The following is a 13,414-nucleotide window of genomic DNA, read 5'->3' on the forward strand; positions in this document are numbered from 1 at the left end:
CTGGCAACCCAAAAAAAATGTATTTGGTGAGCGATCACCGTGTTACAAGCAATGTGCTGGTCAAATTCCATCCCTGCTTAGGCATCTCCTATATACCATAAATGTATTTATCTCTCCCTGCAATCAAAATTATAATGTTGTGTATAGATGGGTATAATGAAAAGGTTGTGTATAGATGGGTATAATGAAAAGGATTTTAAAATACATTTGGCATCTCTCCCTACTATCAAAAAGTGTATAGATCTGTTAAAAGGATAAAAGTAAACTTACACTTGCAGGAAAATGGCACCCACTCAAACCACTGCAGGCTCCTTCCTTTCTTCAAATCAAAGTTTCATTAAATCCACTTCTGAACAAGAATCAAACATTTTACTTAGCTTGAAGCCACAAAACTGACCGACCGTTTCTGTACCTCTCACCCATAAATTCACCATTGCTTTTTTGACTCCAGCATTACTTACCGTGATTGAGTACATAGTGTTCAAGCAGAGAGGCAGTCAAAATCAGTTAGATTCAGCGTCTTGTGTGAGTTCCAAGCAACGTGTATAGCCCATCTCAGAAGTCTTCTTGGCAACCAATGTTCCATTCCAAGCCATGCTGTGTTGAATTTTAATGGAGGAGGCAAAGAACCAATCGAAGAAATTATATAATACAGTGCTTCCTGTGGCCATTCCCTATCAATCTGATGATCCAGCAAACATTAATCGAGCCACAGCATAATGTCTTTCTTTCCTGAGATTGCAAGCAACCCCGCATTATTAGGCCCAAGCACTCAGAACGCGCCCACTTCTTCCCTGCAGCAGCACCGCCATCCGATTTCGTTGTTAGCCTTCGACATAATCGTTGCCTTGCTGTGCATAGTCCTCGCAGCTTTCATACTCTGCGTCTTTTTAGTGTGCAAGAGATTACGAGCGGCGCCCAGCAGCTTGAGCATCGTGGAAGAGAATGACTTCCACAGGTGCGCCACAGCCCGGACATTCTCAGAAATTGAGAACTCAACTGACAGTTTCAGCAACAGGAGGCTTATGGGCAAAGGCCGTTACGGGAGCCTGTACAGGGCCATATTCCCAGACGGTCAAGTCCTGGCGGTGAAGAGAATCGAACCCTCGCATGTTCTCTACAAGGCCGGGAGCAGCTACACCTTCAGTTTCTCGGCGGAGATCCGGGCTCTGTCCCGTGCACAGCACCCGAATATCGTTCCCATCGTGGGCTACTGCGAGGCCCCAGCCGAAAGAATTTTGATAACCCAATTCATGCCCAACAGATCTCTGCAATATCATCTTCACGAAGGGGGAATTCTCTTCGACTGGTCACATCGCCTGAGAATCGCTTCAGATTCAGCCCAGGGCATAGAGTATTTGCACGAGGGTACCGCCCCTTACATAATCCATGGAGACATCAAGCCTTCCAATATATTGTTGGACCACACATGGTCTGCTAGGGTTTCAGATTTCGGCCTATCGTTTCTTGCTGGCCCGAATGAAATGTTTGGCACTGTTGGGTACCTGGATCCTGAATCTTTCACCAAGATGGACTTGACCAAGGCTAGCGATATCTACAGCTTTGGGGTTGTTTTGTTAGAAATCCTGAGCGGGAGGCCGTGCTTTGGCGGGGACTCTGGCGAACCCCATTCTATAACAGAGTGGGCCGTGCCTCTCATAACCAATTCCAGGGCCCCTGAAATTTTCGATCCAAAGCTGCAGCTTCCTGAGAATCCCGAACCCCTGATCAGAGCAGCCAAGCTGGCATGTGGGTGTGTGAGCAACTTGAGAAAAAACAGGCCCACGATCCTGCAGGTGTTTACCACACTAAAGGACATAGAGCGAGAGATTAATATGCCTGGCGACTCTCCTCTTCAGGTGCCTGCAACTCACTGAAAGTTTTCATTCGAGATCGCCCAAGTTTGAGGCGTTTTATTCATGCTCAAGCTAAAATTGGGGTTGTTCAAGCTTTCATTCAGATCACAATTTGAAGGAAGTCACATGGAGGATCGGAGTCATAGATGCAGCAATGCCTATTCAATATCAGGTCCATGTTTTCCTTCTGCTTCAACTTACCAAAAGTCCACATTGAGTCCCTCTGTCATCTATTTCAACTTACCACAAGTCCACATTGAGTGCGTGTGTCATCTATGAAAGGGATTCAAGACCTCTTTATTCTTTTATTAATGTATTATGGAAAGAGGAAGCCTGGAAACCCTTCAAGAAAGGACATTCACATTTGAATGGTTGTATTTTCATAACATAATAATTTTTTCCTCAAAATTTATTGGCTAAAATTTGTCTCTTTGTCAAGAAACAAACACTTGAAAGGGATTAAGACCTCTTTATTCTTTTATTAATGTATTATGGAAAGAAAAGCCTAGAAACCCTTCAAGAAAAGACATTTGAATGGTTGTATTTTCATAACATAATAATTTTTTCCTCCAAATTTATTAGCTAAATTTCTCTGTTGGTCAAGAAACAAACACTTGCCCTTGTAGTGAGTTGTAAAATTAACTTTACTTTTCTCAATGCAATGAGTTAAGATGAATTATACACAATTTTTATATTCTTATATATAGGAAAATTTTATAAGGAAATTTAAGGAATGTTTTCCAACATGTGTTCATGGTATTTATAGTAAACTTACCATTTAGAGTAGTCCGTTTCATGGGAATTTTAATTGGGCACCTACTAGTGTGAAACTAGTCAAACTAGAGATGCTATTGAAAATAGTTATTTGAGCTAACTCTTCGAACGGTATAAATGGAGTTACTTTTTAAAATTCTCCTTTTGACATTAAGAAGTGTTTTGTTTTTTAATATATTGATTTATGAGCATGCTCATTATATATCTCGAAGGTGTGTTTCCTTCTTGGAGGTCACATGTTGAATTCTAGAGTGGAGTAGGCTATGTGCATCTTTATATATTAAGCAATGAAATTGTTGCATGGAAATGGGTCACTCATCCCACACACAAGGGGTATGATACATTAATTCCGTGCAAGAATTAAGCTATGATCTAAAAAATATCATAATTATTATTACTACTACTACAACTAGAAGTGCATTTTTAAGTGAGTGGTTCATCTCCAAATTATCATTCCCTATCAAGACCTACAATCTACACAGTGTTAACTTGTCATGTTAACTATATTAAGTTCCAATGTTGAAATAAAAGAGAATTTCTTTGTACTCTCACTACAAAGACTTATGTAAAAATCTAATAGTATTTATGGTTGTATGTGAGCTGAGGTCTACATAAGAGAAACATTTTATAATAGTAACCTTTTTTTCATAGTGAATGATATAGCAACTACTCCATTTATATAACTATATCTCTTTACACATAGATTCATTGTAGATGAAATTTCCCTTACCCTTGCAATTGTAAGATGTCCCTTCATTTAATGGAAAACAGTTTGTGCATTTACTACAATCCAATTTGTCAACAATTTCAATTTACCAACAAACTAACCACAAGTGACAAGTTTACAAAACTTACAAGTTGGTTATATATATATATATATATATATATATATATATATATATATATATATTATTACTCTACCAAAGTATATTTCTCAAGGACCCAACAAATATTCTTAAAGTATTCTTGATTTAAAGACCAATCCTCATTTTTGCTTATATAACTTAGTTCATGTAATCTTGTTAATTTACCTATGAAGTTTATGTAATCTTTCAAATATTCTTGAAGTATTCTTGATTTAAAGACCTCATTTTTCTTATATAACTTAGTTCATTAATTTACATATGAAATTTATGTAATCTTGTTAATTTATTTATGAAATTCATGTTTGTATATCCCCTAAAACACAATTCAAGCTAAAATATCTTGAATTTATTTTTCATTGTTATTGTTTACTTTTTCTTCAACTAAAAATTAGATATAGATTTAAATTTTTTTAATTGTTAAAAAATATAAATTATAAATAATTAAAAAATAAAATTATTATACAATAAATTAAGCTTTGGAATATAATGGTCATCTACTAACATGATTATAGGAGCAAAAGCCTTGCATAGTTTCTAAATCATTTTATTGATGGGCTTATTTATCCCATACTTATAAAGAGGCAACCCCATTTACATAAAGTTTTTCACAATGCATATATGAATTATCAATTTAATAATTCACATTAAGAATCTTTTGATTAGATGCAAATTGATTTAAGTAAGACAAATTATTATGATGATAAATTATATAGATAAAATATATATAAAAACCTTTAGTCATTTAATGGTTTACTTTAACCATCTTTTGAAATTAGATAGATTTAAGAAAAACAAATCATTATAATCATAAATTATATAAATACAACCTATAAAAAAAAATATAATAATAAATTATATAAATACAACCTATATAAAAAATTTAATAATTATATAAATAATATATCAATTTAATTAGTGTGGCTCTTCCTTTCCAAGTTCATATAAAGATCATAACCTTCTCTATCAAACGCCCTTTAAATAAATAAATATCTATAAAATTAATGCATTTGGCATCTCTTCCTACAGTCAAAAAAACATTATAATGTTATATACAGAGGGCATAATGAAATAGATCATTAGGGTATGATGAAAAAGATTGTAGAATACATTTGCCATTACAGTATTGTGTGTAGATGTGTAAAAGGGAGAAAAATAAACTTACACTTGCAGGCAAATGGCACCCACTCAATCCAGTGTAGGCTCACTTCCTTCTTCACAACAAAGTTTCATTAAATTCACTTCTGAACAAGAATCAGACATGGCACATGCCCTTTTACCTAGCTTGAAGCCACAAAACTAACCGACGGTGTCTTTACCTTCCACCCATAAATTCACTATTCCATTTTTGAATTCAGCCATACTTGGCGCGATTGAGTACATGGTTTTCAAAGCAGAGAGCCAGTCAAAATCAACAACGAGTATAGCCCATCCCAGAAGTCTTGTTGGCAACCAATTTTCGATTCCTAGCCCTGCTACATTGAATTTTAATGGGGAGGCAAAGGACCAATCGAAGAAATTATATAATATAGTACTTGCTGTGGCGATTCTCTGTCAATCTGATGATCCAGCAAACATTAAACGAGCCGCAGCATAATGTCTTTCTTCCCTGAGATTGCAAGCAACCCCACATTATTAGGCCCAAGCACTCAGAACGCGCCCACTTCTTCCCTGCAGCAGAACCGCCATCCGATGTCGTTGTTAGCCTTCGACATAATCGTGGCCCTGGCATGCACAGTCCTCGCAGGTTTAATACTCTGCGCCTTTTTCTTGTGCAAGAGACACAGAAAGGTGCCCAGAAGATTGAGCATCGTGTAACAGAATGACTCAGAAGTTGAGAGCGCAACCGACGGTTTCGGCAACAGGAGGTTTCTGGGCAAAGGCCATGACGGGAGCGTGTACAGGGCCATATTCCCAGACGGGTAAGTCCTGGCAGTAAAGAGGATCGAACCCTCGCATGTTCTCTACAAGGCCGGGAGCAGCTACACCTTCAGTTTCTCGGCGGAGATCCGAGCTCCACGTCACACCATAATCACCTCCACGCAACGCTTTGCATCATGTCCACGTAGCGCTCACAATCTCTGGGTTCAGTCTCTCAATGATGGCGCTTTCTTACAGCGCCTCGACCTGCGCTCCTCAGCAGTCTTCACACTACACACCACCGAGCTCAGACTGCTCTGTCCACCGAACCCTGCTCTCCTACAGCGCTTCAAGCAGCGCCTCGACCTGCCCTCCTCAGCAGTTTTCACACTACACAACACCGAGCTCAGACTGCTCTGTCCACCGAACCCTGGCTTATTGCCTGTAGGCTTAAGCGTTTGTGAAGGGTGAGGCTGTGTGAAGCCTGAATGAGACCTGCATTGTTGTTGTGGGAAAGCGGCATAGTGTGAAACCAGTTTATTTGGTGCCACGAGCGTGGAGCGTAGAGCAATGTTCATTGACATGAGGAGCCTGCGACCTGGACGTTGACTCGTGTGTAAAGAGCCGTGAGGGCTCGATCTTCTGTTTGTGTGTAAAGAGTCGTGAGGGCTCGATCCTCTGTTTGAAGAGTAGGCGCTCTTTGTGCGGGGGAGATTAATTATTGGGCGCTGCATATTTGAATGCTTGCAGTGTGGTGAACCCGAGTCTAGAAGTGTACGAGGGTGTGAGCGCAGAGCTGTAAGCTCGATGGTGTGCAGAGCTGTGGACTCTATGGGGAGGGCTCAGTGAGGGCAAGTGGAGTCTGCCCTGCTATTGATGTCGGAGAGGCTCAGAGTGTTGAAACTACTACACACCTATATGTGTGTTGAAACTACTACACACCTACATGTGGACTCTTAGTTAGAGCATGGGACTACATGCAAGATTCCTTCTGCATGATTTACTCCTTGATTTGCTCTTTCTTTAACTCCCCAATTGGTTAATTTTTTTGTATGATTTACTCCCTGATTTGCTCCTCCTTTCACTCCGCAACTGGCTAGTTTTCTCCGAAATTTGTTATAGGTGTTGAGTCTTCTCATTGATCACCACTATGGTGCATTACCTTGGGATCTTCACCCAGTAATGCTATATCATGAGCATTGTAACCTATTTTCTAATGAATCATTCTTTTGTTCTTTCGATTTTCTTTTAGTGTTTTTGCTCTGCAAAACTGTGTGTTCAACCTTTATTAGCTAGATTCATCTGTGCAGGTTTTCTAACACATTTACATGGTATCAGAGCCCACAGGTTGCTAGATAAAAGGCGCACCAGTACTTTATTTTTCAGGTATTATAGCTTGGAGATCGAAGATCGACAGAAAAATGGAGTTTCCCAAAGCATCGATCCTAACACCGTACAACTATCATGAATGGAAGGACCAAATGGCTCGATACCTTCGTCAAAAAGGGTTGTACAGAATTACCATGGCTGCAGAAGTGGAACCCACTTCAGCCATAGAGAAATCCAAGTACCTCAACCGCATGGATGAGGCCCATGGATCCATATGCATGTGCCTCTCCCCAGAGAGGCAGTTTCATCTATCTGACTGCAATACTTCCAATGAGATTTGGAAAAAGGTTGAAGAACTCTACGGGAAACAGGATGAGATGAAAGGATATCTGCTCGAAGTGGAGCTATTGTCATTGGATCCACGAAACTATGACAGAATTCAAGACTTCTTCACCAAATATAATGATCTATTGCTGCAACTCAAGGGTTGTGGAATTGACAAATCCAAGGAGGAGAGTCGCCAAGTTCTCTCTATTATGTCAAAGCTCGGACCGGAATACTCCGTCTTTGTGTCTACATTTCATTCAGTAAGGCTCACAACAGGTAAATCCTACACTATGCCTTCTCTCAAAGAGTTCATGGAGTCCCTTACTTTTGAGCAAGATAAACTCATTGGCATGGGGAAAATCAAACCTCCAAAAGCGCATGCACTTGCTGTGCATGATGGCAGCCACAATAAAAATCACAGATCTGATTCAAATCAGAAAAATTAGTGGCAAAAAGACAAGGGAAAAGCGCATTCCCATCCAAAGAAGGAAGGGTATGCCAAGCCCTTCAATGACTCCTCTGGCTCGAGAAATGAGAAAGGGAAGAAAGAAAATAGATGCACCTACTTTCAAAGAAGATTCCATCCAGAATCCTCTTGCATGAAGAAACAAATTGACCAAATCGCAGAAATCCTTCGAAAGCACAACCTTGGGGACCACATCCCTCAAGGCGCCAAGAAGAAAACTGAGGATCTGCCACACGGGAAAGGTAACAATTTGCATGCTTTAATTGCAATTAATTCTTCCCCTGATGCATGGATTATAGATTCTAGTGCATCACATCATATGGCTACTGTAAAGAAAGTCTATTCCTTTTTGGATGCATGCAAAGGACCTCCCATCCTCATGGGAGATGACTCACCTATTGAGGTCACCGGAAAAGGTAGAGTGGAACTTTTACACGGAAGCTTTGAAGATGTGCTTCATGTTCCAAAACTTTCGGTAAACCTGCTTTCAGTTTATCAGATCACTCATTCCGGCACCAGAAAGAGAGTGGAATTCACTCCAGATGCAGTGAACATATATGACCTACATAGCAGCTCCAAAATTGCAACCGGTGAGGTAAACAATGGAGCCAGACTGTATACATTTTCTGAATTTATTGAATCTGAATCCTCCTTATTGCTTACACATGCTGATGATAGTAGTAGGCTTTGGCACAAGAGGTTTGGTCACTTAAATTACAGGTATATGCAGCAGCTAAGCAAGCATGAGATGGTGGAAGGCTTGCCAAATATCAATTTCTCCAATGGAGTTTGTGAAGGGTGTGTCCTTGGCAAACATCCTAGAGAAAAGTTTGACACTGGCAAGACTCACAGAGCATCCTCTCCTCTAGATCTGATCCATAGTGATCTCATGGGGCCTTTTCCTCATCCTTCCATCAACAAAGCAAGGTATGTGCTTACATTTATTGATGATTTCTCACGATATACTTGGGTGTATCTTCTCAGGAACAAATCTGAAGTTTTTGCGCACTTTGAAGATTTCAAAGCACTAGTTGAGACACGGTCAGGGAGAAAGATCAAAGCCCTCCGTACAAATAATGGGCGGAATATGTTAACATAGCACTTCAGAACCTTTACCTTGAGTCCGGCATACAGTTGCAGTACACAGTTCCATACACTCTGCAGCAGAACGGAGTTGCCGAGAGAAAGAATCGATTTCTCAAAGAGATGGTTTCCTGCATGTTGCATGCTAAGTCACTGCCTCATAAGCTATGGGCTGAAGCACTTAATTGTGCTAACTACATCCAGAATAGATCTCCTCATAGGTCTGTCAAGGATCAAACCCCCTTTGAGGCTTGGAGTGGCACTAAACCATAGGTCACCCACTTCTGTGTTTTCAGCTCCCGAGCATGGGCTAGGATCCCCTCTGAAAAGAGGAAAGCTCTTGATCCATAGAGCATTGAGTGCATCTTTGTTGGATACCCTGATGGTGTGAAGGCATACTCACTCCTGATTTCCTCTACGGACAAGCTCATCATTGAGCGAAGTGTCAAATTTGAGGAAATTCTCTCGCATGCACTTCAATTGCCGCATGCAGACACATTTTATCTACCTCATGTCCGAGATGATGACTCAGTGCACTCAGATGCAGATGCAGAGCATGCAGATGCCGCGGTAAAGCATGCAGATGCAGAGGCAGAGTCTTAAGATACAAATCTAGTGCATGCATATGATGATCCACATCCAAGCCCAGATCAGGCTTCCAGCAGTGAATCAAATTCCCCTGTCATAAATCAAAGAACAAGGAGCTTACGTGAGATATATGCACAAGACCACCCAGCTGCTAGAAATGGTCGTGTCGGGGATAATTCTGATCTGCAGAGGACTAGCTCAGAGTTTATTGAGCCTCCTCTTGTCCTCATTGCCACTAAACCATCGCCATCATGGCATTGTCATTTGGTTCAGTCTTCTGATCCACAGTCTTATGCTGAGGCTGCTGGGTATCCATCCTGGGAGTTCGTCATGGACGAGGAGTATAACTCCCTCCTCGAGAACCAGACCTGGGATCTAGTCCCCCTTCCTTCAGGAAGGAAACTTGTCCAATGCAAATGGGGCTATAGGACCAAGAGTGCTGCAGATGGGAAAATCACCAGACGGAAAGCAAGGCTAGTAGCCAAAGGCTTCCAACAAGTGCATGGCATTGATTATGACGAGATCTTTGCTCCAGTAGCAAAGATGGATTCCATACGCTTTGCACTTGCCATTGCGGCTGCCCAGGGGTGGGAAGTACATTAGATGGATATGAAGAATGCATTTCTTCATGGAGACCTATCTAAGGAGATCTACATGGAGCAGCCACATGGTTTCATTTAGGATTCATCTTTGGTCTGCAGACTGAAGAAATCTCTCTACGGCCTTAAGCAGGCCCCGAGAGCTTCGTATGCGAAGATGGATTCTCTTCTCTTATCACAAAACTTTGAAATATGTAAGTCTGATCCGAATGTTTACATGCTCAAGACACATGATTCTCTTCTTATCTTAGTTTTGTATGTGGATGATCTCTTAATTACCGGCAGCTCGGCTTCAGCCATTGCTACAGTCAAGAGGGTCTTGCATGATAGGTTCTTGATGACGGACATGAGTCCATTACACTTCTTTCTTGGTCTTGAGATTAGCCAGGATGCCACAGGCATCAAACTCTCTCAGGCTAAGTATGCACAGGATCTCCTCGAGAGATTTCGCATGACTAACTGCAAGCCAGCACTGACTCCTATTCTGTCTGGGGTTCGCTTTGAGGATGGAGGTAACACTCCATTAGTTGACAACACTCTCTACCGACAGCTAGTGGGGATCTTATTGTACCTCACCCACTCCAAACTAGATCTCTCATATGCAGTAGGGGTAGTTTCCAGATACATGTAGGAGCCGCATGAGCTAGTAACACTGGAATGTTGCAAAGCGCATCCTCCGATATGTGCAAGGCACCATCACCTTCGAGATTCACTATGCAGCAGGCACTGCATTGAATCTCCTTGGCTTCACAGATTCTGATTGGGCGGGAGATAGCGTTGATCGCAAGTCCACCTCCGGATATTCACTCAGTCTAGGATCTGGCCCTATCTGTTGGTCACGCAAGAAGCAGGTTGCTATTGCTCTCTCTTCAGTTGAGGCCGAGTACAGAGGAGTAGTCAACATCACCATTCAAGCTCCATGGCTATAACACTTCCTCACTGAGTTGGGCGTCCAGTTCCACCAGCCCATTGTCATCTGGTGTGACAACCAGAGCACTCTCAAATTTTCCAGGGATCCAGTACAGCGGCAGTGGACGAAGCACATAGAGATCCATATGCACTACATCAGAGACTTAGTACATGATCGGGTCATTGATTTGCAGTTCTGTCCTTCAGCAAAACAGACTACAAACATCTTCACCAAGACATTCACTGAGCAGAAGTTCCGCTCTCTACGCGATCGTCTTGGAGTGAAGGACATAGTTGCTTAGCAACTGTCTTTTCTTTCCCTTTTCTTTTGATTACATTTTATTTTGAGGGGGGGGTTTTCCCATGAGGTTTTCCCTCTTTCCTCAATTTTAGTACAAGTTGCACTGTATTTTGGATGACCTTTGGCCTTAGTTGCCAGGGCCTATTTTCTATTTTTCCCATAGTGGTGTTCAGGGGGGGTGTTGGAACTAGTACACACCTACATGCAGACTCTTAGTTAGAGCATGGGACTACATGCAAGAGTCCTTCTGCATGATTTACTTCTTGATTTGCTCCTTCTTTAACTCTGCAACTGGTTAGTTCTTTTGCATGATTTACTCCCTAATTTGCTCCTTCTTTCACTCCGCAACTAGCTAGTTCTCTCCAAAACTTGTTGTAGGTGTTGAGTCTTCTCATTGATCACCACTATGGTGTATTACCTTGGGATTTTCACCCGGTAATGCTATATCATGAACATTGTAACCTATTTTCTAATGAATCATTCTTTTGTTCTTTTGATTTTCTTTTAGTGTTTTTGCTCTGCAAAGCTGTGTGTTCAACCTTTACTAGTTAGATTCATCTGTGCAGGTTTTCTAACACATTTACACAGAGGAGGGCCAGTGGTTGTGAAGGGCAAGTGGAGTCTGCCCTGTTGAGGGCCAGTGGTTGTGAGGGCATGTGGTGTCTGGCCTGTTATTGATGTGGGAGAGGGTTGTGTCGACGCTTGTATTGCGTAGAAAGTGATACAGTGAAGTGTTGGCGGATAGGAGTGTTTGAAATTGAATGTTCGTTGATACAGTGAAGTGTTGGTGGATAGGGGTGTTTGCAATCAAATTTTCGTTGATGTCGACGTGAACCCTATGTGGCATAGAGTATCCCGTGGAGTGTTCGCAGATAGGAGTGTATGCAACAGAGTGTCCACTGACCGTAACCCCTGTGTGGCAAAGATGGCAAAGAATACCTAGTGGAGTGTTGGCTGATAGGAATCTCTGCAACACGGTGTCCACTGAAGAGAGTTGCGCTGTGTGAAATCAACAACAAAATATGAAACCCCCTTATCAAGTTTGTTTGTATTGTTGTAAAGCCTAGCTGAAACTGAAGAGAGTTGTGGCAAAGATCGCAGAGAATACCCAGTGGAGTGTTGGCTGATAGGAATGTCTGCAACAGGGATAGGAATGTATGCAACACGATGTCCACTAAAGAGAGTTGCGCTTGTGAAATCAACAGAAAAATATGAAACCCCCTTATCAAGTTTGTTTGTACTGTTGTAAAGCCTAGCTGAAACTGAAGAGAGTTGCACTGTGTGAAATCAACAGCAAAATATGAAACCCCCTTATCAAGTTCTTTTGTAAAGTTGTAAAGCATAGCTAAAACTGAGACCAGTAAACACTTAAAAATTTAAATGATCATGATTAAGGGGAAGGGGAGGTTTGTTAGAATAATCCAAAAGCCTGTTCCTATGGCAGCATTTGGCGGGTAATCGACTGAAGTTGTTGAAACATAAAAAACAGTCGCGAGATTGCTGTAGAATCTACGACTGGCTGTCTATGTAAATTTGCCTACAGTTTAATACAATCATTAAGCTCACTTCGGTGAGTCTTCCCCGTTCCATTACCGTGCACAGCACCCGAACATTGTTCCCATCGTGGGCTACTGCGAGACCCCAACCGAAAGAATTTTGATAACCCAATTCATGCCCAACAGATCTCTACAATTTTGATAACCCAATTCATGCCCAACATATCTCTACAATATCATCTTCATGAAGGGGGAATTCTATTTAACTGGTCACATCGTCTGATAATCGCTTCAGATTTAGCCCAGGATATAGAGTTTTTGCACGAAGGCACTGTCCCTTACATAATCCATGGACACATCCTTCCAATATATTGTTGGACCACACATGGTCTGGTAGGGTTTCAGATTTCAGCCTATCGTTTCTTATCCAGCCTGCTGGAATGAAATGTTTGGCACCGTTGGGTACTTGGATCGTGAATATTTCACCAAGATGGACTTGACCAAGGCCAGCAATATCTATAGCTTTGGGGTTGTTTTGTTAGAAATCTCGAACGGGAGGTCGTGGTTTGGTGGTGATTCCAGCGAGCCCTGTTCTATAACAGAGTGGGCTGTGCCTCTCATACCCAATTCTAGGGCCCCTGAAATTTTCGATCCAAAGCTGTAGCTGCCTGTGAATCCTGAACCCCTCATCAGAGTAGCCACGCTGGCATGTGAGTGTGTGAGCAACTTGAGAAAGAACAGGGCGACGATCCTGTAGGTGTTTGCCACATTGAAGGACAATGAGCGAGAGATTAGCACGGCTGGAAACTGTCCTCTTCATGTGCCTGCAACTACCTGGAAGTTTTCGTTCCAGTGGGTTGTTCACGCTTTCATTCAGATCACAATTTGAAGGAAGTCACATGGAGGCTCGGAGTCATTGATGCAGCAATGCCTATTCAATATCATTGCCATGTTCTCCTTCTA

General features: G+C 41.7%; 1 protein-coding gene and 1 pseudogene across 1 annotated transcript; both read left to right on the forward strand.

Moving 5' to 3' along the window:
* Positions 1-719: 719 nt before the first annotated feature.
* LOC149221026 (proline-rich receptor-like protein kinase PERK3) lies at positions 720-1,877 on the forward strand. The gene has a single exon (XM_089387295.1). It carries the CDS (start codon positions 720-722, stop codon positions 1,875-1,877), a length of 1,158 nt encoding a protein of 385 aa, XP_089243421.1.
* A 3,212-nt stretch (positions 1,878-5,089) lies between these two features.
* On the forward strand, positions 5,090-13,208 carry LOC149221027 (uncharacterized; annotated as a pseudogene).
* The last annotated feature ends 206 nt before the right edge of the window (positions 13,209-13,414 follow it).

The sequence above is a fragment of the Pinus tabuliformis genome, chromosome Q, assembly GCF_031772625.1.
Source record: "Pinus tabuliformis cultivar Carrire ecotype Pingquan chromosome Q, CPIR1, whole genome shotgun sequence".
Lineage (NCBI taxonomy): Eukaryota > Viridiplantae > Streptophyta > Pinopsida > Pinales > Pinaceae > Pinus > Pinus tabuliformis.

Excerpts from the sequence above, each read along its gene's own strand:
- LOC149221026 (XM_089387295.1), top strand. The coding sequence starts at position 720 with ATGTCTTTCTTTCCTGAGATTGCAAGCAACCCCGCATTATTAGGCCCA.